This window comes from Plutella xylostella, chromosome 11, assembly GCF_932276165.1.
Source record: "Plutella xylostella chromosome 11, ilPluXylo3.1, whole genome shotgun sequence".
Lineage (NCBI taxonomy): Eukaryota > Metazoa > Arthropoda > Insecta > Lepidoptera > Plutellidae > Plutella > Plutella xylostella.
Window position 1 is genome coordinate 3,530,899 of NC_063991.1, and position 26,584 is coordinate 3,557,482.

The window sequence follows — 26,584 nt, forward strand, 5'->3', positions numbered from 1 at the left end:
CTTCGGTGATAAACGCTCCGAAGAGTGTATAGCCATCGAATTGGAAACGTTAAAAATAAACCCGCAAGAAGACTTTTCTAGCTTTTATAGTAGAATACAACACGTTAAAAGCGCCCTAATAGCCAAGGTCAACCTTTTGGAAGACCAACAACTAAGAAAAAGTAAAGTAACAATATATGAGAATCTTGCCAAAAATGTTTTCCTCTATAACTTGCCTGAGGATCTAATAAGGATTGTAAGGTTGAAAGAATGTAATTCAATCGAAAGTGCCCTAAGCATCGTATTGGAAGAGGTAAACTTCAAATTCCAATATCAATCTAGAAACAATATGTTAAAGAATGCAACCCCCACGTCAAAACCCACTCAGTTAACATCATTTAACAACCAGAATTCTTTCAGACCACCAGCATTCCTTCAGCAAGGCTTCAGACCTCTTGTACCGCAAAATAACCAATTTAAATTTGGCATCCCCCAAAATCAACCCTATGTTAGACCCAACTTCCAGCCTACAGGCTACAGACCGAATTTCCAGCCTACAGGCTACAGGCCCAATTTTCAGCCAACTGGTTACAGGCCCAACTTACCCCAAAATCAATTTAAGTTCGGCATCCCCAACCAAAACTTGCAAAGACCACAGTTTAAATTTGGAATTCCCAACCAACAGTTTCACCCCTATAAATCCAACAACGCAGTGACGACTGACGTATCAATGAGAACAGCCCCTGTAAAGCAATTTTCAAAACCAACCAATATGAACCAACTCTTTTATAACGAGTTGCCATACGAACCCGAATCAGAGCAAAATCAACCTGAAAACTATGACGATAATGTCTATTATCCTGAGTACGCTCACGAAGAACCCGCGTACAATGACGAATACTACAATGAAATCCCACCTATGTCTAATCAGGAAATAGAGACTGAAACTGAAAATGAAAATTTTCAGGAAGAAGCCTCCCCAACCAACCCGAAGAGATAATACAAATAAATTGCCACCAAGTTAATAAACTACCCCATATAGTCATCCCTGAAATAAATGCTAAGTTCATGATCGACACTGGTAGCACCCGATCTTTCATGAGCCCTGAAATAGCGAACTATTACTTTTCAGACTTCAAATACCAAGAGCCCTTTGAAGTAATTAGTACCCATTCACGCAGCAAGCACGGAGAAGTAATTTATATACCTCTCCTGAAAACATTTCAGAGCCCACTGAAACATAAATTTTATCTGTACAACATAGATAAAAACTATGACGGTTTGATTGGTTCAGATCTACTGACGGAGCTTGAAGCCACAGTAGATATGAAAAACCAACTACTTATAACACCCAACACACGGATACCAATAATATACAGTCCACCTCGACAGGCTATCCTTGAGCCCCGCTCTGAAACCCGTGTGAAAATTCCCACGAGCTTAGAAAATGGTGAAGCGATAATTGACTACAGAGATTTCGGAAACGGAATTAGAATGCCTTCAGCAATAGTCACTTGTAAGAATGGCCTCGCTGAAACAATTATACAAAATCTTTCAGAGGAAAGCGTAACGCTTACATTCCATAAGCCTTTTCAGGTCCAACCTTTTCAGGAAACAGAAATAAAATGTCATTTCAACACCGCCACCACCGATTATGACGTAGACGAAATATTAAAAGACAACCTTAATAAAATCCGCCTTGATCACATGAACGAGGAGGAAAGAAAAGCAATTTTCCAACTTTGTTATGAGTACCGCGATATCTTTTACACAGACAAATTACCATTAACTTTCACCAATCAGGTAAAACATGAAATCAGAACCACTAACGAAGATCCGATCTATGTAAAACCCTATAGATTACCCCCGGTCCTTAATGAGGAAATTAATAGACAAGTGGAAAAACTGCTTAAGGATAACGTTATACAAGAATCCCACTCTCCGTGGAGTGCCCCAGTTCACCTCGTACCAAAAAAATTACATGCATCCGGTGAACGAAAGTTCCGCATGGTAGTCGATTACCGACGCCTTAACGAAATAACTACAGACGATAAGTTCCCTTTGCCTAACATCACTGACTTACTAGATAAGCTAGGAAAATCTATATATTTCAGCACAATAGATTTGGCATCCGGGTACCACCAGGTAGAAGTGCTAGAAAGAGACAGAAAGAAAACGGCGTTCAGTACACAGAACGGGCATTACGAGTTCACGCGTATGCCGTTCGGTTTAAAAACCGCGCCCGCTACTTTTCAGCGCGCAATGAACAACGTTCTAAGAGGCCTGCATAACATCCATTGCATGGTATACTTGGACGACGTGATAATCTTTTCAGCTAGCCTTCAGGAGCACATTCACAAGCTCAAAACAGTTTTCCAACGACTTAGAGAATCCAACCTGAAAGTACAGTTAGACAAAACAGAATTTTTGTGCAAGGAAGTTCTTTATCTAGGTCACAAAATAACACAGAACGGTTTACAGCCGAATGACGATAAAATTCAGGCAGTCCTGAATTATCCCATACCTAAAACTACCACCGAAATAAAGAGTTTCCTTGGCCTCATCGGATATTACCGCCGATTCATCAAAAACTTTGCCCAAATAACGAAACCGCTTACCAATTGTCTCAAGAAACGCAACAAAATTGTAATAGATCAACAATACATAGATGCCTTTCAGAAGTGTAAAGAGCTATTAACAAACGCACCCCTCTTACAGTACCCAGATCCTGAAAAAACCTTCATATTAACCACCGATGCATCCCAGATAGCCCTAGGTGCAGTGCTTTCACAAGGTGCAGTAGGTAGTGATCTCCCCGTCGCTTATGCAAGCCGAACTCTGACCGAAACCGAATCACGTTATAGCACGATCGAACGTGAACTTCTAGCCATTGTATGGGCCATCAAACACTTCCGCCCCTATCTTTACGGGAAGAAGTTTATCATTTACACCGACCATCGTCCCTTGGCGTGGTTACATTCTCTCAAGGAACCCAGCAGCAAACTTACACGTTGGAGGTTAAATCTCTTAGACTATGACTTCGACATAGTATATAAAAAGGGCAAACAAAACAGTAACGCTGACGCATTGTCGCGTATAAAAGTAAATGCACTATCTGATAAGGACTCAATGGTAGTAAATTATGACAAAAAGGACTTACCCCGCGATTCACAGGACTCACGTACAATCACCATATCTGATTCTGAAAAAGAAAAAACAATCACCATCTCCGACTCAAGTTCTGAAAAATCAGACTTAGAAAATATTACATATCCGGTTCCATCCCTCTCCAGTAAATCTGATACAATACATTCAACACAGGACCTTCAGTCACACGGTATACCTATTTTACACGAAGCAATCGATACCAAGCCTAATCAAGTATTAGTTTTTCAATGGTATAAAAACAGTATGCAAGTTCAAGACAGGTCCCGCGAAAAACAAAAGGTCTTAGAAGTTTTCCTACCCATAGACAACCAAGATCTAATAAAACAATTCCTGAAAGAATACATAAAACCAAAAACCAAATATTTCATATATTTCGAACAAGAAGAACATCGAAAACAGTTCAGTAATATAATAATCAGCCTTTTTAAGGGTGGTTCAATCCAATTTTTCGAGTGCACTGAAAGAGTAGTTTTCATCGAGGACGAAAATGAACAGAAGGCGGTTATTCTGAAATTTCACCTCGGAAAAACCTGCCACAGAGGTATTCGAGAAACCCTCACACACATTAGGCGACATTTCTTTTGGCATAACATGACTGAAACAATTTCAGCAGTAATTAACTCATGTGACGTGTGCAAAAAGATGAAATATGACCGTAAACCCCTGAAACCATACTTACAGTTAACTCAAACACAAGAAGCCCCATTTCAGGAAATATTCATAGATCTGTTCACTATCGAAGGAAAAATATACCTCACCCTTGTTGATGCTTTCAGCAAGCTAGGCCAAGCAATCGAAATTTCTAGTAAAAGCACCCCTGAAGTCATCCGCGCACTAATAAAATACTTTTCTTATTACGGTGTACCAAAGAAAATAAGCTGCGACCCCGGTACTGAATTCAATAATGAACTACTGAAAGAAATGATGTCACTCTATAAAATTCAATTGCACATAGGCACGCCTAGAAACCCTAACTCAATGGGTATAGTCGAACGATTTCATTCCACCTTAATTGAAATTTACAGATTGGCAAAATACGAGCAACAATGTACCGACGCCGCATCCATAATGACTTACTCTATCATGGCGTATAACAACTCAATCCACTCCGTTACTAACTTAACACCATTTGAAGTCGTCTTTGGTCATGTAGAGTCTGAAAACCCATTTAACGTAAACTTCGAGAAACAATACTTACAAAAATTGATGAAAGATCACGCGAAACGGACAAAAGTTCTATATAAATACATATCAGATAAAATGCTTACCTCGAAAGAAAAATCCCGTGAAAAACGTGGTGGTGAGGCCGATATTCAGTTCTTAGAAGGAAAACCAATTTTCACAAAATTAGTCAACACCCGCAGGAGCAAGGATAAACCCCGTTTTGAAAAAGCGATCGTTACAGGAAAACCTGAAAAAAATATCGTCCCTGTTACCGTCAGAGGTAGACAGACTAGAATTCCCATTAAAAACATAAAACGCCCTTCGCAGGTGCTGCTTAGTGGCCATAATGGCTCTCATGAGCCCCAGCCTGGGCCTTCAACTTCAAAAGATTGAAAACAATCCCGGGATCCTCCCCGTAAGACAAGGAACAGCTGTTATTCAACAGGATAACTGGCTTATTTTTAAGGTATTAGATTTAAATGGCCTACTGATGGAATTAGAATATAATAATAGGAAGTATAGTAACTTTAGTAAGTTAGTATCCGTAGATAAGCCTTATTTTAATGAATTTTTAGGAATACGAGAACAAGTAGAGTATTTACAGAAAATTACTATAAATAAGTTTAAACAAATAATCCCTTCACACCGAGTCCGTAGAGGAATATTGAACCCTATTGGTTCTATAATAAAAGTCATAACAGGAAACTTAGATCAGGAAGACGCTCAACATTACGAACAGTTAATAAGTAATCTAAATAATCAACAGATCTCTACAAACAAACGCTTAACCGTTGTTTCTAAGATGATAGACGGTCTAATTAACTCATCAGAAATATTACATAATAACTCAAAAATTATGGACAATAGACTAAAACGTATTGAAATAATGTTAAAGGAAATCAGCACTAAAGAAAATAATGCAGTTTACTCTACTTATATCTTAAGCTTGTATAACCTATTTGTAAGTAATTTTAGAACGCTTTATATAAAGATTAGCGAGTTAGAGACTGCCTTAGCCTTCACTAAGATAAATATTGTACATCAATCTATACTTAACTCAACTGATTTATTACAGCTGTTAATTAATATATCTAAATCTGAAAACCTTATGTATACACCTACCTTGGAAAATTTAGTAAAAATAGAGGATACAATCAATGTTAAATCATACATGATAGATAGAAAGATAACATTTGTATTAGAAATACCATTGATAGCAAACTCTACCTATAATTATTATAAAATGTACCCCTTACCTATCTTTCATGACCCTGAAAACCTTACCCTTGTAATAATTCCCAAATATCCTTATATCCTGGTGAGAGGTGTTACATATTTACCACTTATACAACCTTGCAAGCAGGTATCTGAAGAAAATTACCTATGCACTCATGAAAATAGAGCACCATACCCTGAAATTACATGCACTGAGGAGCTGATGACATTTAAAGAGCACCCGACTCACTGTAAACAGAATTCAGTGATTATAGAACAGATTAAAGTTCAGAAAATATCTATTAATAAATGGATATTATATAGCCGCAACACAACTATTATTGAAAAGCGATGTAATAGCGAAATAAGCCGTAACTCCATAAAGGGTACGTATATAATACTTATAGACGGACCCTGTGACCTCTACATTAACAATATGCAGCTGCATCATCAACGATCATATACCGAGAATATGTCATCAGAACGCATCCCTTCAATAAAACTGCCGGAACTACAAACCAGAGTAAACTCCAAGGAAAACGAGAATCCAGTAAATCTTCAAGGAATGGACCTCAGCGACCTGCAACACATGTCCTACATGCTGAAACAACTCAATAGTGAAAGTGATAGTGAAATGGGCAATTCAGTGAAAGTGAAAAGCATTAGTCTAGGCACTCTTTTACTGTATTTTATTGTATTTTTAATGATTATTGTGTTTATTCTTAAAAATAGGAAAAAGCTCACTAATATGTTGCAGTGGCGAAATCATCGAGATGTGCATGTGCAACCCCCCGATAATTTCGCTCTTAAGGAGGGAGGAGTTATGTACCCCCAAGTATCTCACCCTTAGAACTTTCTGGAACTTTAAATATAAACATAAACAGAGATACTGTAAGCATTGCAACATATTATATTGTTATATATATATATATATATATTGCATCAGCCAGGATGCTGATGGATCATTCCACGAATCTCCAACTTTGTAAAGCATCAACTGTATGGAGTGTAGAGTGATGTATCAGCAGATTGGTCACGTAGGCCACTCTTAGTGTTAAGACTATGTCATTGTATGAGTCAGTATTAAACGGACCTCAAATCGGAACGGTTATGCTCGCCTTTAATTTTAGTTTTTAAAAACCTAATAGCGCGGACCCGCAATTTGACTACCTTGTAAATATTTTTAAATCTCCACCGTAAAAACAGCAATTAACATAGTGTGTACCTTACCACAATCGTTTTTGGCCGAATTTGCTGTGTTAGTCACACACGGCATACAGCCACAAACAAAGATTGATTGATTGATGTGTTTTTGTCAAAAACCTAATCACATAAAAACCTTAAAGCTAATAAATGATAATTTCACCGATAGTCCGCTGAATAAAGTGTTTAGCACTTCATTGAGTAAGACTAGTTTTATAAAACCTTCATACTTACTTCTGGTCTTGAGGTTAGCTTTTCCTCCATTTGTTTGCTAAATTTATGCTACACACAAGAGTGAATATGTGGCAGAATGTAGAGTTGTCGGTGGCTGTAGGCTCAGTGGAAGTGAGAGAGCCTGCACAGGTCTTTAATTAGCTGGTGGTAGGGGGTGAGGGCGGCCTTCCTCTTCAAATGCTATATGAGTGTTTGTTTGTGGCCTCCTATTCAAAAAGTCAATATTGTTTTAGCTCTAAATCTGGTGCAGTACCTAAACAGATTATCATGCTACAGTCTATTGAATTTTTGTAAAATTATGAACTATAAATGTTCTTGCATGTTATGAAAACTGGTAGAAAATGGTTCTGAATACCTACTTACTATTTTTCCCACCTTTTACACTCATAAATGTATTTCTGCAATAAAGGATTATATTGATGCCGTTTCTGAAGGCACAAAGTCTAATTTTAGGCTGTCATAACCTTATATACATCCTTTGTTTATAATCAGGCTGTATGAGTGTTACTGTTAGTGAGTGGACTGATGGTCGGTGGAGCAGAAGAGTGGAGACCACGTACCGGCAAGCGCACTGTTTGGCGGCCCCACGCGAGATGGACAGATAATATAGTCAAGTCCACGGGGAAGCACTGGATGCGGGCCGCCTCCGATCGGACAAGGTGGAAATCATTGGGGGAGGCCTATGTTCAGCAGTGGACGTCCTATGGCTGAGATGATGATGACGATGATGAGTGTTAAGTCAAATCTCATATTTCACTGGCAACATTTCTAGTTTTACATAGCTAAAATTAAATTTTGTGCCTTCAGAATATATTTCATTATACTACTTAGTTAGAAGTCATTAATTGCTATTTGAATATATTTCTCATGTTTTAGTTGTACGAAACCACACTATAAGATGGAGGATGGCATGGACATAGAGGAACATGATCTGTTGAACGACCCTACTGTGAGGAGTGTGTTTCCAGATCTTGCCGTTCTCAAACAAGAAATAATTGATTTTGATACAAATGAAAGTGTAGCACCAGGTTTGTAATTTGAATGCTCTGTTAAGGATACATTTATATTATACAACTCTGTTTAAAAATTATAGGGAAAAGATCAATTAAACACAAAATCTTTGTTATTCATCAAAATGTATTTTATCACAATTATATTATCAAAGTATGCTCCTTCAGAAACGATACACATACGCCAACAAATAATGTAACCATCAAAACATTTTTTTAAACAATGTTCCTGGAATGAGTTTAATTCTCGCGGCGAATTCAGCTTTTAAAAAAAATATTGGATAATTATTAGGTATATTTGTATCGTTTCTAAAGGAACATACTTCATGTGGTTTAGGTAGGCCTAGACTTAAAGGTGCACGATTATCATTAACCATAATCGAATAATTTGATTATAGACTTTATTCATATCCTCTTATTCTAATTTCCTCTTCTCTTTTTTCCTCTTATTCGAATAGTGTCATTTGATCATTCGATTATCAAAATTTGTGGTTCACTGGTTTGCAAATTCGATTATTGATATTAGTGGTATCAAACCATTCGATTGTTGCTGTCATTCATAATCGCCCATCATTAGCCTAGACCTAGGCTACCACCCCATGCAGTTTGTCGTAGGTACTTACTACTTACTGGACACCCTGTACTAATGAGGAAATATGCTGGCCCGATCAAAGTTTTCTAAGCTCTACTCATCTATGGTTGAATGGTGTAGTGGTTAGTGACCCTGACTGCTATCCCGAAGGTCCCGGGTTCGATTCCCAGCTGATATAAATTGTTAAAGACAGATATTTGTTTGCACTCGGGTCTTGGGTGTTGATATTAATATTTAATATGTATTTGTGTAAATGTATCTGCTGTCCGATACCCATATTACAGGCTCTGCCTAGCTTGGGGTCGGATGGTGTGTGTTTTTTATTTTAAAAATTTATCTTCCATCATCATTTCATTCCATTCCATTCTCTGTGAGGGTGTAAGTACCTGCACCGGGCTCTCTCGAGTGGAACCTTTGCATGTCCCCAAGGTCTAAACTGCCTTCCTAAGCTTGGACCATTTCCCACCACGCTGGTCCACTGCGGGTTGGTGGGTTCACATATCTAGATGTGCTAGATCTAGATATGCAGGTTTCCTCACGATGTTTTCCTTCACTATAAGAGTGATGGTATACATTGTACTTAAGTTAAAAGAACTCATTGGTACATGTCAGGGCCGGGATTCAAACCCGCATCTCTGGCGTTACTTAATTTACATAATGAAGTAACTGACTGGTGTAGTGGTTAGTGACCCTGACTGCTATGCCCAAGATCGTGGCTGGTGACGATTCCCGGCTGGGGCAGATATTTGTTTAAATACAGATATTTGTACTCGGGTCGTTGGGTGTTGATATTAAATATATACAGGGTGGCCCAAAGAGTGACGTCCAAAGGAAAATGTTTGATTCCTTAGGTCAAGGGATAGCCAAATCACCCCCATGTATGTTCAGCAATTTTTAGTAGTTTAGGAGTTATGATTTTTTTTCCAAATTTTCTACGAAAATCGACCTCAGTGGATTAATTATGTTTTATTATTTTTTTGGATAACTTGTTTAAAGTATTTTTAAATTTTGCGTCATCCTCTTAAGTTGTTCTTTTAACCATAAAAGTTTCAGCTTCCTAGCTGTAATGTAAAATAGTTATTTTTTTTAACGAAAGTTCGAATTTTACGATCGACCTAGACTGTTCTGAATTTTCAACTTGAAATAAAAAATTGAAAACGATATTCTCATGGTCCCTTATTAATTTTAAAAACTCCGCAAGGTTCCAAAATTACAAAAAAATAAAAATAAACTATTGCTTAATGGGGTATTATTTGGAGAAAAAAGCCTTCAAAGGTACCTGGGTGGAAATTACCTAATTAGTAAATTGTTTCAGAAAGTTGAAATTTTCCTGTTTTGTCATTACTAAGGACTAATTAAGATAGAAAATGTATCCAATTAAAGGGAAAATTAAATTATTTACTTTTTTTTTTAATTTAAGTTACATTTTTTAATGTAAATTCTTAGTAAAATGTTTTAGTGAGATTTAAGAGATAATTTTATTATTAATAATAAGTAAATAAACTCTAATAATTATTTTACACATTTACTCACAATAATTTTTCAAAATGGCGACCTACCATAGCAATACACAACCTACATCTACGCAAGAAATTTTCTTTAAGTCGTCTATACGCTTCTCTGTTTCATTCAGATGTCACTTTTTGACAGATGTTACATTTTTGAGAAAAGGTACTTTTTTTTACATGTTTAACCTTTTCACAAATGTCATATTTTATACTTTTTTGACTTAAAGAAAATTTCTTGCGTAGATGTTGGTAGTGTATTGCTGTGGGAGGTCGCCATTTTGAAATTTTATTGTGAGTAAATGTGTAAAATAATGATTAGAGTTTATTTACTTATTATTAATAATAAAATTATCTCATAAATCTTGTAACTCACACTAAAACATTTTACTAAGAATTTACATTAAAAATGTAACTTAAATTTAAAAAAAAGTAAATTATTTAATTTTCTCTTTAATTTGATACATTTTCTATCTTATTATTTTAGTCCTTAGGAATGACATAACAGGAATATTTCAACTTTCTGAAACAATTTACTAATTAGGTAATTTCCACCCAGGTACCTTTGAAGGCTTTTTTCTCCAAATAATACCCCATTAAGCAATAGTTTATTTTTATTTTTTTGTAAATTTTGGAATCTTGCGGAGTTTTTAAAATTAATAAGGGACCATGAGAATATCTTTTTCAATTTTTAATTTCAAGTTGAAAATTCAGAACAGTCTAGCTCGATCGTAAAGTTTGAAATTTCGATAAAAAAATAACTAACTTACATTACAGCCAGGAATCTGAAACTTTTATGGTTAAAAGAACAACTTAAGAGGATGACGCAAAATTTAAAAATACTTGAAAAAGTTATCCAAAAAAATAATAAAACATAATTAATCCACTGAGGTCGATTTTCGTAGTGTCAACTCGTGAACATGTTGACAGCGCCATCTATGGGATTGTCTCCGTATTGGCTGCAATCATAGATGACTATGATCATGAATATGTTACAAGAATGCATGATCTTGGATCGATTACCGATTGGTTAAGTTCACAGGTCCTCCAATAGAGGGCGTTATAATTAGTTTTATGAAAATGTATCTTATAGTTAGTGGGTAATTAACTAGCGGTAATTCACTTTCCAATTATACGCCATACAAGAAGCACACTGTATTTCTCTGCTCCATCTGACCTGCTCACCTAACCTCAACCTCCGACCACGAGTTTACACGTAGAAAATTTGGGAAAAAAATCATAACTCCTAAAAATTGCTGCTCCTAAAAATTGCTGAACATACATGGGGCTGATTTGGCTACCCCTTGACCTAAGGAATCAAACATTTTCCTTTGGACGTCACTCTTTGGGCCACCCTGTATATGAATGTATGTATCTATGTATTTGTGTAGATATATCAGCTGTCCGATACCCATAATACAGGCTCTGCCTAGCTTGGGGTCGGATGGCCGTGTGTGAGATGTCCCCACATATTTATATTTATTTATTTATAATTATAGCACTCACACTTCTCTCTAATATTCCCCTGCATACATTCATCAGAGAACTCATTCTATCCACAAATACATCACATTCTGGTGCTTCGGCGAGCAGGGAGCCGAGCGAGACGGCCGCGAAAATATGGTCGGTGCGGTTTCCATACATTTTGATATGTGCATGTACAGTCAGCTGCATAAGTAGCTATACACTTTTGTACCGTATCAAACTACCTACTAAACAAAACGACAATGGTTGAATGAACAAACAGGAAGTTGGTGAGTTTGACAAGGTTCAAAAGTGTTACTACTTATGCAGCTGACTGTACTTCTAATCCAGTGGCTGACATATCTCTATCTTAACAAAATTGAATGAAACTAACACTAATCTGGCTAACATTTTCACAGCAGTGACAAACCACAGAGCGACTCTAGCGTTGTAAACTAAAAAGTAGAATATTTACTCTTTCTTCATTCATATCAAGTATTCATATGACTTATTTATTTGTAGTTAACATTCAACCTTATTCAGTATAATATTAATTAATATCAATATTCATATCATTCATATAAGCACATTAATTATATATATTATATCTATCCCAAATAAATTTTATTGTACCTTACAGAAACATTTACAACCCTGGAAGTACCAAAGAGAAATAAATACAAAAATCAACTACACAATTTAACGGTCTACAGTAGGGATCATCCTACCGAGTGCTCCACTCAAGACCTGGATGTGAAACCTGACCACCTGTGTACTGACATGGATGACACAATAACTGTCAAGCGCAACAGTTTGACAGAATTTCATGAAGTTGAAACTGAAATCAAGAAGGAATCAGAGAATGTTTTACCAAATGAATTGCCATTTTACAGAAACAGAATTATACTAGGCAAGATACAAGTAGATGAGTCTGACGAAGAACGAGAAACTGATGCACCAGGTGACTGTAATAATGTTGAAAACAACAAAACAAACAATGATCAAGATTTGGCAGTGTCAATATACACTGATGAAAATAGAAGCATGAGGATAACTAAACAGAATTATGAAAAAATGAAAAAATGTTTGCGAGCGAAAATTATTTTAACAAACTGTTATACAACTCTATTGAACAACAACTGTTACTGTGCTCAGTGTGCAGTGTTGTTCCCCACCACTGAAGCGTATAGTGAACATTACACGAGCACACACACCGAGACCACTCACTCAACTAAAGCCTCGGCTTCTCTTGTGAAACGTAAACAAATCATATACCCACGTGAGAAAGCATTTGTGTGTGACACCTGCACGAAAACATTCAGCAAAAAAACCAGCTTGATAAAGCACATTTTAATTCACACTGGCGAAAAGCCATTCGAGTGTGACATTTGCATGAAAACATTTAACCAAAGATTTAATTTGAAGATCCACAAGTTAGTTCACACTGGCGAAAAGCCGTTCGAGTGTGACATTTGCAAGAAAACATTTAAAAGAATAAGTAATTTGAAGGCACACAAGTTAATTCACACTGGCGAAAAACCATTCGAATGTGACATTTGCACGAAAACATTTACCCAAAGATTTCATTTGAAAACCCACAAGTTAGTTCACACTGGCGAAAAGCCGTTCGAGTGTGACATTTGCAAGAAAACATTTAAAAGAATAAGTTATTTGAAGGCACACAAGTTAATTCACACTGGCGAAAAATCTTTCGATTGTGACATTTGCACGAAAATATTTACCCGAAGAAGTAATTTAAAGAGCCACAGGTTACTTCACACTGGAGAAAAGCCGTTCCAGTGTGACATTTGCACTAAAACATTTGCACAAAAAAATCATTTGAAGCACCACAAGTTCGTTCACACTGGTGAAAAGCCATTCAAGTGTGACATTTGCAAGAAAACATTTAAAAATATAAGAAATTTAAAGGCACACAAGTTACTTCACTCTGGCGAAAAGCCATTCCATTGTGACATTTGCAAGAACATATTTAGGCGATGGTCCACATTGAAATCTCACAAATTACTACACACTGGCGAAAAGCCATTCCAGTGTGACACTTGCCCGAAATCTTTTAACCGAAGAGATACTCTTAAGAAGCATAAGTTACTTCACACTGCAGCACAGCCATATGATTCTGATGCGTCGGAAAAAATGAGAAATCCGGGAAACATGAGGAAACATAGTACATGACACGGCGTGAAACAGCGGGATGTCAGTGAGTGTCAGTGGGGCGCGCTGCGGGCGAGGGCTCGGCCTCCGCCTGTCCCCTCACTGCAGGCAGCGCCGGCGACGCACAGGCCGCGTTGTCTACACGCTCTCCTACACCCACATACAAGCGACTCCACCTACACTAACCACCTCAGTTGCAATTCTGACATCGGCGCGGACGGTCGCTTTCTAGCGGCGCCGTCTGTAGCCGTCACGTGTGACTCACTACTGAGTGACCCGGCTGCTCAAGGACAGCGTCCTGTTGTACACCGAGATGCCTGAAATCCCGGCTCAATTGGAAGCCTCGGAACAGTATAAAATGTCATTAATCGCTAGGTTAAAAAATCTAAATGGTTCTTTATTTTTAATAAACATTATTATGGCATAATACTGTTGTTTGTTGTTTTCATGTTTGTGGTACCTGTTGCTGTGCTAGTGCCGCGGTGGTACAGAGGGCCTTCGCAAGAGTGCGCCGCGCCGTCCTGTCCTCAGCAACTGTCCTGGCTTCTGTCCAGCTCAGCGCTTGCGCTCGCAGCTCGCCGTCAACTGTACGCCGCCATGTGTGCACCGACGACCGGGACACGGCGTCTGCGGCGGCTACTAGCTACTCATTCAAAGCATATTTTGTCATTACTCTTATGTGAATAAAATATTGGACAGTAAATACCTATATAATTTTAAAGAGTGATTTTAACTACAATGTACCTTGTATGAGTACCAGGATTAATTGCTTATTGTACCTCAACAATCAATAAATACCTAACGTAACAGCACCAGTAATGGACACCTTAAGGATTTTTTACAAATGATTTGGCTGTTACTCGCACAGTTTTTGAGTTAGAATATTGAAAGTTGGTATGAATCGTAGGAATATCTTGCCGTTTAAGATGAATGTACACTAGCTCGATTTAAACTATTGGTATTTCAGGAAATTGTATATTTGTAAAATATGTCCTGAAACCACAGTAATGGACACCCAACCTCCGGTTATGGACACCCAATGTTGGACAGTGATTTTTTATTGGATAAAAGTATAAAATATTGTTTTATGCTTATATTATTATAATTGTAACGATGATTAGTAATCATAATCGTTTACACAAACAGGCTTGGTCGCCAGTAGTGGAGGTTAATATAACATATAGCTAAAAAACATAGCAAGTGATTTGCTCGCAACGAATAGCATTCGCTTTATGAACGCGCAAATGCTGCTATAATTATAACGCGACGCGCCCTCGCGATCTTAGCTCGCAAAATTGGACAGCGTCTGCCCGCGGCCGTTGCCACGACGCTACTGCTAGAAATAGCGGAGCCGGCTCCGCTATTTCTCGCAGCCGCGAGACGTGGCGCGCGATAACCGCGCAGGCGATATTCACTTGCTTTGTAGCGTCTCGCTCTCTCAACGGTGCAACGTCGCGCGACTCGCGTGTGAGAGAGCGAGACGCTGCGAAGCTGCAAGCTTCACTACGCAATAGCGCTCCGCTATCTGCTGAAATTAGCTCCGCAGTCGCGATTTGGCAACGGCCACGAGTGGCCGCTATGCTAATTGTGCCTCGCGCAACGTTACGAATTACGATCGCGTTGTTTGTTTTGTTGCATTTGCGTGCTGTAAATAAATATTTGTTAATATACATAATAATAAATAGTTTAAATAGTAACGTATTAAAATAGGTATAGTGTTTATTTAGGTTTAGTGTAAAATTGAAAATAAATAGTGTTTGTGTAAGTGTAAATAGGTACTTTCTAACGGACAATTTGGTTCTGAGGACAATTTCGTATTTTAAATGTTTTGTGATTGTGTGTGATTGAACTTTGACTGGACAATTTACCTATCTTTACTTTACGTGTGTTTTCGTAAGTGGATGAAACATTGAAAGAACGTATGACAATAATTCATAAAAATGAAGAGAAACAGTGATGTGCCATTATGGAAACAGTGATGTGCCATTATAGACAGTCCTAAGCCTGTAAAGTATGAAGGAAAGTTCATTGGTTTTTTCATCAATTTTTTTTTTCATATTTTTTTTTTTTCATCAATTTTTTTTTCTTCAATTTTTTTTTTGCTCTTCAATATCGTTATAACGTAGCGGATTAAATAACCTGCTATAAATGTGTAACATAGCGTCTGTAGCGTGTTATCAAAATGTAGCCGTTTTTCCCACCACTAGTCGCCAGTTACACTATGGGAACCATCAAAGACGGAAAATTTAACTTTCTGAAAAAAAAAAGTTTTACAGAAACACAAAAATTTCCAATTCAACATTATAAATTCTGTCCTCCTGCATTTTATTCTGTTCCTGGGTATCATTATGTTCCCCCAGTGGGACAGAGAGCAGACACAACAGTTTTTTATCCCAGACTGTTGACAGCAGCCAGCTTTGCATCGGACCACGTGATTCAAACTTTCCACATCTCCATACGATCGAGCGCCGAAAGGTCTATTTAGATCGGCCTTGCTTACGCTTGCCCTGCGGATCCCATTCGAGAGCCTGTCTCAAGATTGGGTTTTAGTCTCTACGCAGGGTATGGCTATTCCAACTTCATTTGCGGCGTTTTATGTGTGAACCAACAGGATCTTCATGGCAGCTTTTCCTCAGATCTATGTTGGAGATGATCTCGGGCCAGAAAATCTTTAAGTTCCGCCGGGGACAGCGGTTAATGAATACCTGCAGTATCTGTGTGTCTATGCGTCTTTGTGGTCTACCAGGTGTTGCAAGCGTATAACAGTACCGACTTTAGTAACGTTGGTGATAAATATTTATCACTGTAATGGAGAGGTGTTTTGACTGCCACATGCATCGTAGACATGTAAATGCACCATTGACAAATTCTCATGGTATTCTTACCAAGCTTCACTGGTCTATTTCTCACATGATCACTGTCTATTTCTCTATTTCTATTCTCTGTGGGTCTGTAAGTACCTGCACCTGGCTCTCTCAAATGAAACCTTTGTGCTTGTGCCTCTAGGTCTAAACTGCATTCCTAAGCTTGGACCATTTCCCACTATGCTGGTTCACTGCGGGTTGGTAGGTTCATATATTTAGATGTGCTTAACTACTACTTATCATATTAGTAATTTTATTTCATTGTGGAACATGTTTGTGTCTCCATAACGCGTGGCTGCAGTGGCCATCTTTTACATCCATAATAGCATCTCCCATTTGCTTGGGCGTATATACGTTATTCATGCAAAATGTGAAACATCCAGTGATGGACACCCAATTATGGACACCTGTACAAGACTGGTATCCTTATCATTTTATTCATGTTTTACAAAAACTACCAATATGATTATGAAATTCTAAAGACAATTAAATAAGAAAACACAACATTACCTTAAAACATTATTTTCGACACGTGTCCATAACTGGATATACTGAAAATTTGCAAACCAGTAATGAACACCCCCCTCTGTAATCATTTCCATAAACGTAAACTGCCCTATTCCTTTGAAAATATGTCGGAAATTCAGTATAGTTTCCATAAAATCAAGAAAGTCAATTTAAAATAAAATAAAACGAAATTACCAACAATATTCTACACTTACCTCTTTAACAATTTCCTTAACAAATCTCCTTTTCATTTGTGAACCCCCGTCAAATGAACTTTTTTTCTTCACAATTTTTAATCTAAATGGATGACATAAATAACTTGTTTATATAACAAGGAGGGATGTCTAGGCTTTGAAACTAAGGTGTTGCAATTTTCGTAAAACTATGCATACTCTTATTTTAGACAAAATAAGTTTGTAAGTGTCCATTACTGGGTCCGTGTCCATTACTGGTGCCGTTGCGTTAACAGTACAATGGATTAAAAGTCATAACGACAACATAGGAAATTGCGAGGCTGACCGACTAGCAAGAATGGGATCGAATACCCTACCAATAGGGCCAGAACCATTTATTAGTTTGTCATCAAAGGCAATAAGGCAATGTCTCACCGATAAAACACTATCTGAACACAATCAGGAGTGGAAAAATCGTGTAGATTGCAGACAAAGTAAAGCGTTTATTATATCATACAACCATAAACTTACACGCTACTTACTCAACCTGTCCCGTAGTAATATATCATTAATGGTAGGATTAATAACAGGACATAGTTGTGCGTGAATAAACACTTATATACCATAGCCATAGGTAACTCAACTAGTCCCTTATGTAGGACATGTAAGGAAGTAGATGAGACGGTTGAACATAATATTCTGTTAGCCTGTCCACCTACTACAGAAACAAGATTATCTATTCTTGGACCAACAGAGCGCCTACCTCAGCTATTACAACACCCAGGCCTGCTACTCCAGTTTACTCGGGAGCTAGGCTGGCTGAGCTGAAATCAAGGGGATATGTACAAAGGTTCCACTCGAGAGAGCCACGTACAGGAACTTCACCCCCTATGAGAATAGAATAGAATACACCATAAATACAATAAACAAACAGACTGTGAAGTGAAGTGAACTAACAAGTGTTGGCTCAAAAGGACACGTATCCAGGGCCGTTAAACCTAATATAAAAAAAAAACAACCACAGAGTACTTTCATTTACAAACAAAATGTCAATGATGTTGCCAATGACATGACAGCTTGGCTTGTATTTCGGTATTTGGATGTGTTATGTGTTTTTGCCAAAAACCTAAAAATATTCTTAACTATTCGCACCCTCAAAGCTAATAAATGCTAATTTCACCGAAAATCTACTGAATTAAGTGTTTAGCACTGCATTGGGTAAGTTCATACTTACTTCTGGTCTTGAGGTTAGCTTTTCCTCCATTTGTTTGCTAAATGGCTGTATGCTCAGTGGAAGTGAGAGAGCTTGCAGAGGTCTTTAATTAACTGGTGGTAGGGGGTGAGGGCGGCCTTCCTCCTCAAATGCTAAGTATATGAGTGTTCGTTTGTGGCCTCCTTTTCAAAAAGTCTATATTGTTTTAGCTCTATATCTGGTGCAGTAAACAGATAAATATTTTACAGTCCATTGGATTTTTGTAAAATTATGAACGATAAATCATTCTTGCATGTTATGAAAACTGGCAGAAAATGGTTCTGAATACTTTCTGATTTTCCCACCTTTTGTACAGTCATAAATGTATTTCTGCAATAAAGGATTATATTGATGCTGTTTCTAAAGGCACAAATTTTAATTTTAGGCTGTCATAACCTTATATACATTCTTTGTTTATAATCAGGCTGTATGCGTGTTAGTGAGTGGACTGATGGTCGGTGGAGCAGAAGAGTGGAAACCACGTACCGGCATGCGCAGCATTGGGCGGCCCCACGTGAGATGGACAGACGATATAGTCAAGTCCGCGGGGAAGCACTGGATGCGGGCCGCCTCCGATCGGACTAGGTGGAAATCATTGGGGGAGGCCTATGTTCAGCAGTGGACGTCCTATGGCTGACATGATGATGATGATGATGATGATGAGTGTTACGTCAAATCTCATATTTCACTGGCAACATTTCTAGTTTTACATCACTAAAATTAAATTTTGTGCCTTCAGAATATATATCATTATACTACTTAGTTAGAAGTCATTAATTGCTATTTGAATATATTTCTCATGTTTTAGTTGTACGAAACCACACTATAAGATGGAGGATGGCATGGACATAGAGGAACATGATCTGTTGAACAACCCTACTGTGAGGAGCGTGTTTCCAGATCTTGCCATTCTCAAACAAGAAATTATTGATTTTGATACAAGTGAAGGTGTAGCACCAGGTTTGTAATTTGAATGCTCTGTTAAGGATATATTTATATTATACAACTCTGTTTAAAAATTATAGGGAAAAGATCAATTAAACACAAAATCTTTGTTATTCATCAAAATGTATTTTATCACAATTAGGTATATTATCAAAGTATGCTCCTTCAGAAACGATACACATACATAATCTAATCATCAAAACATTTTTTAAACAATGTTTCCAGGATGAGTTTATTATCGTTTCTAAAGGAACATACTTCATGTTGTTGAGGTAGGCCTAGACCTAGGCTACCACCCCACGTTTGTCGTAGGTACTTACTACTTACTGGACACCCTGTACTAATGAGGAAATATTATGCTGGCCTGATCAAAGGTTTCTAAGCTATAGGTACTCATCTATGGTTGAATGGTGTAGTGGTTAGTGACCTTGACTGCTATGCCGAATGTCCCAGGGTCGATTCCCGGCTGGGGCAGACATTGATTGTCTTGAGTGTTGATATTTAATATGAATCTGTCTATATATTTGTGTACATATATCAGCTGTCTGATACCCATAATACTGGCTCTGCCTAGCTTGGGGTCGGATGGCCGTGTGTGAGATGTCCCCACATATATACAGGGTGTCCCAAAAGTCAACGTCATCCCTTAAAGGGCTGATAGGTCAGCTCATGAGACTCACCACCTATTTTACTTTTACTCATTCCAACACCACTTACCCTTAATAAATTCAGTCAGATAAATTTCCTTCAAACAATTTTACATCAAGGTCGTTTTGTACTAAAATAGCAATAACTTTTTTGTTAATTGAAACAATAGCAACGTTTCATACCATTTTGGAAACTGCATTAAATGAGCAATCTTTTCAAACAAGGTGCCAGGTTTAGGTGGTATATTTTTTTTACAGTATGTAGAGTCAAAGTTGTTTATAAAAAAATACTATTACCTTTTATGACTTTGAAAACCTTGTTTTTTTAACCCTAGAGTGCTCGCGCTATGAGCATTTTGCCGCCCTCCGCAATAAATGTCTATTATTTCGTGAACTATGCACTCGTCAAGGTCAAGCGTCTATGTAGCTGCCCTCTCGGTCTTCTCCTACATGTTACGTTAATTTGGAGACATTCAGTGCACAGGTTACGGCAGGACAAGAGAATTAAAGTGAGTGTGTCGCACGGGGCGGCAAAATGCTCACTGCGCGAGCACTCGCGTCAGTAAAAATTAAGTTATATTTTTTTATTATTATTGAAATATTTTAAGTTTTTCACTATATTTAGGTAATATTAAACTAAATATCATGTAAGGTATGCATATATTTCAGTTCACATTGGATTTATGATTAAAAAATAGTTGTTTACTAACGAGTTAATATTACGACGAATTTACCTGAAATAAATAGCTCTGCCTATGAATACACCACATATAACAAAAAAAACTTACATATGGACAATACATAAGTGTTTTTTCTTGGTCTTGTGGTACAAATCTCCCGTTTTGTACCGCCTGAGCAACAAAAAACACCCTAAAGAAGAGAGAATACATGCGTATAACTATCTCCAAATAAGAAAAATATCAGGTCAAAAAAGGGTGCAATACATGAAGAAAGTTACTGTGCAACGAACTTTGTGTGTTCATGTTTCAGGACTGTGTTGCTGAAATAAATGCTGTAGATTGCGATAACAACTAAATTTCGTTATAATTTTGAGATTTGTTGATTTTGTGTGGCTTAAGACAAATATGTTCCTAAAAGTTCAGAAATTTTCCCAAAGCATGAACGATAACACATATAATGAACAATTAATATATAAAATTTATAAATATTACTTTTTCTAATACCATATGTTACATTTTATTCAAATTATAAGCATTTATAAGTTTTCGTAATTATTAATTATCCAAAAAATACACTTTAATATGGGCGGCAAAATGCCGCCACGCGAGCACTCGTGTCACAAAAAAAGGCGCGACTACTCTAGGGTTAAACATACAGCATTCCTCGATATTTTTTTTGACTGCGATCAATAGCAGGGCTATACATGGTGATGCAACACCAAACAAATTCTAACAATATTGATTTTTGTACCGGCAGCACGCGAAAAACTGATCCAAGGTGTCGATTTTCAGCAAATTTATAAAAGTGTCAATATCTCGAAAATTATCGAGTTTTTACTAAGGTCATATTGTGATATTCTGGCCTCTCATGAGCTTACCTATCAGCCCTTTAAGGGATGACGTTGACTTTTGGGACACCCTGTATATTTATAATTATAGCACAGTTCGGTCGTAGTAAGAACAATATGGCTAGGTGGGGATTCACGGATGCACAAAATCTGAATTGCTTGTGTGAAGCGCCACAAACTATGGTGCACCTTACTTCATGCCCCGCATGTCCCTACACCTGTACGCGGGAAGAGCTCATGACCGCTACCAGCGGTGCAGTATCAGTGGCCCAGTTCTGGGCATGTATTATTTAGGGGTTCCCCTCATCTTGCCTAATCTTTATTGACCGAAACTCGTTTCGCATAACTCGTATGGTCTAAACTTTTTTGCTCGAATCATCCCTTTGTCAAACCTTATGTGTTCTAAGGCTCGTTTCGTCTAAAACTCTTTTGGCACAATCTTGAAATATCTAAGTCTCGTTTGCTCAAATTGATTTTCAAATCGGTAATCTTGTTTCTCCTTATATCAAGTTATTAAATAATATATTAAGTAGTACGTATACAAATTGTGGTATTCTTTTCTTAAATTCCGAAAATCACGATATAAAATGATCACAATATCGAAAGTCCAAGACCATTATAGTTATTACAAACGTCATTAAAACTCCGTAGGATCGAAATCTAAAGATAGTTGAGACGACGAGCAAAGCGAGGAGGAGCGTGTTAGGTGCACATATTCGTCAAAAGCAATGCGGAGCGCAGCGAAGCGGAGCGGAGCGTTTCCCTCATAGCGAAAACAATACAAGGCACCACTTTGCGCTATGTAGGTACGTAGACGTTCCGTTAAAGTGAAAGCCAAACGAATATTAATTCTTTGTATACTTACCTAGCCATTGCATTATTAGGCTATTCAAGATTTGACCAAAGCATTGTTAGGCTAAACAAGATTATACGAAATAACTTTTTACTAAACGAGATTTATGCCATACGATTTTCGGCGAAACGAGACTTTGACCAAACGTTACTATGCAATACGAGATTAGGCAAATAAATCTTAGGCCAAAAAAGGTAGAACCATTATTTAGCGACTTTGTTGGTTTGTCGTCGACACGATAAGAAGAAGAAGATTATAGCACTCACACTTCTCTCTAACATTCCCCTGCATACATTCATCAGAGAACTCATTCTATCCACAAATACATCACATTCTGGTGCTTCGGCGAGCAGGGAGCTGAGCGAGACGGCCGCGAAAATATGGTCGATGTGACTTTCATACATTTTGATTTGTACATGTACAGTCAGCTGCATAAATAGCTATACACTTTTGTACCGTATCAAACTACCTACTAAACCAAACGTCAATGTTTGAATGAATAAATAGGCAGTTAGTGAGTTTGACTATGTTCAAAAGTGTATAGCTACTTATGCAGCTGACTGTACTTCTAATCCACTGGCTGACATAATCCCTGTCAACAAAATTTAATGAAACTAACACTAATCTGGCTAACATTTTCACAGCAGTGACAAACCACAGACCGACTCTAGCGTTGTTCAATACCACTAACAAGTAGAATGTTTATTTTACCTTCATTCATGTCACACCCTAAGCGCATTTATAGCTATCCCAATTAAACTTTTTGTACCTTACAGAAACATTTACAACGTCGCCAGAAGTATCAATGAGAAATGAAAACAAAAATCAACTACACAATTTAACAGTCTATAGTGGGGATCATCCTACCGAGTGCTCCACTCAAGACCTCGATGTGAAACCTGACCACCTGTGTACTGACATGGATGACACAATAACTGTCAAGGGCAACAGTTTGACAGAATTTGATGAAATTGAAACTGAAATCAAGAAGGAATCAGAGAATGTTGTACCAAATGAATTGCCATTTTACAGAAACAGAATTATACTCGGCAAGATACATGTAGATGAGTCTGACGAAGAACGAGAAATTGATGCACCAGGTGACTGTAATAATGTTGTAAACAACAAAACAAACAATGATCAAGATTTGGCAGGCTCAATATACACTGATGTAAATAGAAGCATGAGGATAACAAAACAGTATTATGAAATGGAAAAATGTTTGGGAGCGAAAATTATTCTAACAAACTGTTATACAACTCTATTGAACAATAACTGTTACTGTGCTCAGTGTGCAGTGTTGTTCCCCACCACTGAAGCGTATAGTGAACATTACACGAGCACACACTCCGAGACCACTCACTCAAATAAAGCCTCGGCTTCTCTTGTGAAACGTAAACAAATCATATACCCACTTGAGAAAGCATTTGTGTGTGACTCCTGCACGAAAACATTCAGCAAAAAAACCAGCTTGATAAAGCACATTTTAATTCACACTGGCGAAAAGCCATTCGAGAGTGACATTTGCAAGAAAACATCGAGGCATCGGACTGCAATGAAAAGACACAAGTTAGTTCACACTGGGGAAAAGCCCATCCAGTGTGACATTTGCGCGAAAACATTTAAATTTCGAAGTTATTTGGAGCGACACAAGTTAAAACACACTGGGGAAAAGCCCTTCCATTGTGACATTTGCACGAAATCATTCAACCAAAGGTGTTATCTTAAGGAGCACATGTTACTTCACACTGGTGAAATATCTTTCGAGTGTGACATTTGCACGAAAATATTCAGGCACCGGTCTTCTTTGAAAACACACAAGTTACTTCACACTGGCGAAGAGCCATTCCAATGTGACATTTGCACGAAAACATTTAGACTAATAAGTCATTTGAAGAACCACAAGTTACATCACACTGGAGAGAAACCTTTCCAGTGTGAAACCTGCAAGAAAACATTCAAATATGTATCAGCTTTAAAACAACATAAGTTAACTCACACTGGCGAAAAGCCATTCGAGTGTGACATTTGCAAGAAAACATTTAACCAAATAAGAAATTTAAAGATGCACAAGTTACTTCACACTGGCGAAAAACCATACAAGTGCGGTGATTGTAAAAAATCGTTTAGGCACATGAATTCTTTGAAAAACCACGAATTGATCCACACGGGAGAAAAGCCATTTCAGTGTGAAACGTGCAAGAAAATCTTCATTTATCTATCAGCTTTAAAACAACACAAGTTAACTCACACTGGCGAAAAGCCATTCTTGTGTGACATTTGTAAGAAAACCTTCAATCAGCGAAGTGCTATGAAAAGACACAAGTTAATACACACACATGTCTTTACACATGGTGTAAAGCCATTCGAGTGTTTAACTTGCAAGAAAACCTTCAGATACCTCAGTCATATGAAAGTGCACACTTTAATCCACTCTGGAGAAAAGCCATTCGAGTGTGACATTTGCAAGAAAACATTTAACCAAATAAGAAATTTAAAGATGCACAAGTTACTTCACACTGGCGAAAAGCCATACAAGTGCGGTGATTGCAAAATAACGTTTAGTCTGCTTGGCAATTTGAAAAAGCACAAATTGATCCACACGGGAGAAAAGCCGTTCGAGTGTGACATTTGCACGAAAACATTTAACCGAAGAAGTCACTTGAAGAGGCACGTGTTACGTCACACTGCAGCACAGCCATATGATTCTGATGCGTCGGAAAAAGTGTGAGATCCGGGAAACATGAGGACGGAGTACATGACACGATACAAACATCGATAGCAAAATTAACTGGAGTACCCATGTTGAAAACCTAAAAGTAAAGGGAATAAAAGCGATAAATGCTCTCAGCCCCATACTAAATCGATAGAGCAATCTAAGCCCAGGCACTAAGTTGAAAATTTATTACACTCTAGTGCGTCCCTGCATTACATACGCTGCCCCAGTATGTGTAATATGAATGTATGAGGGTAGGTCTTGCGCTTATCAATAAACGATCAGTCTAAGCTTGAACGCGTGTTTCACTTGACTCCTTTACACATGACACAGCGGGATGTCAGTGAGTGTCAGTGGGGCGCGCTGCGGGCGAGGGCTCGGCCTCCGCCTGTCCCCTCACTGCAGGCAGCGCCGGCGACGCACAGGCTGCGTTGTCGACACGCTCTCCTACACCCACATACAAGCGACTCCACCTACACTAACCACCTCAGTTGCAATTCTGACATCGGCGCGGACGGTCGCTTTCTAGCGGCGCCGTCTGTAGCCGTCACGTGTGACTCACTACTGAGTGACCCGGCTGCTCAAGGACAGCGTCCTGTTGTACACCGAGATGCCTGAAATCCCGGCTCAATTGGAAGCCTCGGAACAGTATAAAATGTCATTAATCGCTAGGTTAAAAAATCTAAATGGTTCTTTATTTTTAATAAACATTATTATGGCATAATACTGTTGTTTTCATATTTGTGGTACCTGTTGCTGTGCTAGTGCCGCGGCGGTACAGAGGGCCTTCGCAAGAGTGCGCCGCGCCGTCCTGTCCTCAGCAACTGTCCTGGCTTCTGTCCAGCTCAGCGCTTGCGCTCGCAGCTCGCCGTCAACTGTACGCCGCCATGTGTGCACCGACGACCGGGACACGGCGTCTGCGGCGGCCACTAGCTACTCATTCAAAGCTTGTTTTGTCATTACCACCTAGTGAATCATTTTATTTGTAACCAAGTACACTGGCATCCACGACACAGGCTGAGCCTAGTGTGGAAGCCACCGAATTTCGATAATTTATAACCTCTCACCCTTTTATTTAATTTCGTAAAATTATTTGTTTGTACCTACTAACTTTTCTAAATTCTATGGTGTTTAAATAAATATTTTTGATTTTTTTTTAATTGATTTTTGATTACTCTTATGTGAATAAAATATTGGACAGTAACTACCTATTGTGAGTGAGTGAATTTCTATATATTTCAGTTAGCTGATAAACTTCGATACCGCGGTTAATTCATACAGTCCTGTACCGGTATTGAGTTCTCAGCGCCATCTGTTGTTTGTCATCAAAACTAGTCTATGATGTCTACTTTGCTTGTCTTTCCTTTTTAAAATTTACTTATAATTTATATCT

The 26,584-nt window shown here is 38.0% G+C and overlaps 3 protein-coding genes across 11 annotated transcripts in view; all 3 read left to right on the forward strand.

Moving 5' to 3' along the window:
- LOC119693290 (zinc finger protein 431-like) overlaps nt 1-26,584 on the forward strand; it is a 59,813-nt gene that overhangs the window by 29,271 nt on the left and 3,958 nt on the right. Inside the window, exons 1-3 of one of the 3 annotated variants that reach the window (XM_048623915.1) lie at nt 18,336-18,468; nt 19,311-19,462; nt 23,252-25,488. The exons of 1 other annotated variant lie outside the window; for it this stretch is intronic. In XM_048623915.1, the coding sequence (XP_048479872.1) occupies nt 19,333-19,462; nt 23,252-25,206 (2,085 nt within the window). In that variant the 5' untranslated portion in view covers nt 18,336-18,468; nt 19,311-19,332 and the 3' untranslated portion in view covers nt 25,207-25,488. Of the gene's footprint in view, nt 1-18,335; nt 18,469-19,310; nt 19,463-23,251; nt 25,489-26,584 lie in introns of those variants that run through there. One more of the 3 variants, XM_048623917.1, reaches the window with a different exon arrangement.
- The window catches only part of LOC119693291 (zinc finger protein 1 homolog), a 538,991-nt gene that overhangs the window by 6,612 nt on the left and 505,795 nt on the right, over nt 1-26,584 (forward strand). The gene's annotated exons all lie outside the window — the stretch shown is intronic.
- On the forward strand, nt 6,908-25,915 carry LOC125489137 (zinc finger protein 708-like). 4 transcript variants are annotated; one of them, XM_048623978.1, is made up of 3 exons: nt 6,908-6,976; nt 7,840-7,991; nt 12,175-14,133. In XM_048623978.1, the coding sequence occupies exons 2-3, from the start codon at nt 7,862-7,864 to the stop codon at nt 13,725-13,727; spliced, it is 1,683 nt and encodes a 560-aa protein (XP_048479935.1). In that variant the 5' UTR covers nt 6,908-6,976; nt 7,840-7,861; the 3' UTR covers nt 13,728-14,133. The 4 variants fall into 4 exon arrangements, 3 of the variants coding, with proteins under 3 accessions (XP_048479935.1, XP_048479936.1, XP_048479933.1); XR_007266762.1 differs by adding an exon at nt 25,566-25,915 and having other exon boundaries at nt 6,921-7,991; nt 12,175-13,783; XM_048623979.1 differs by adding an exon at nt 25,234-25,488 and having other exon boundaries at nt 6,921-7,991; nt 12,175-13,723.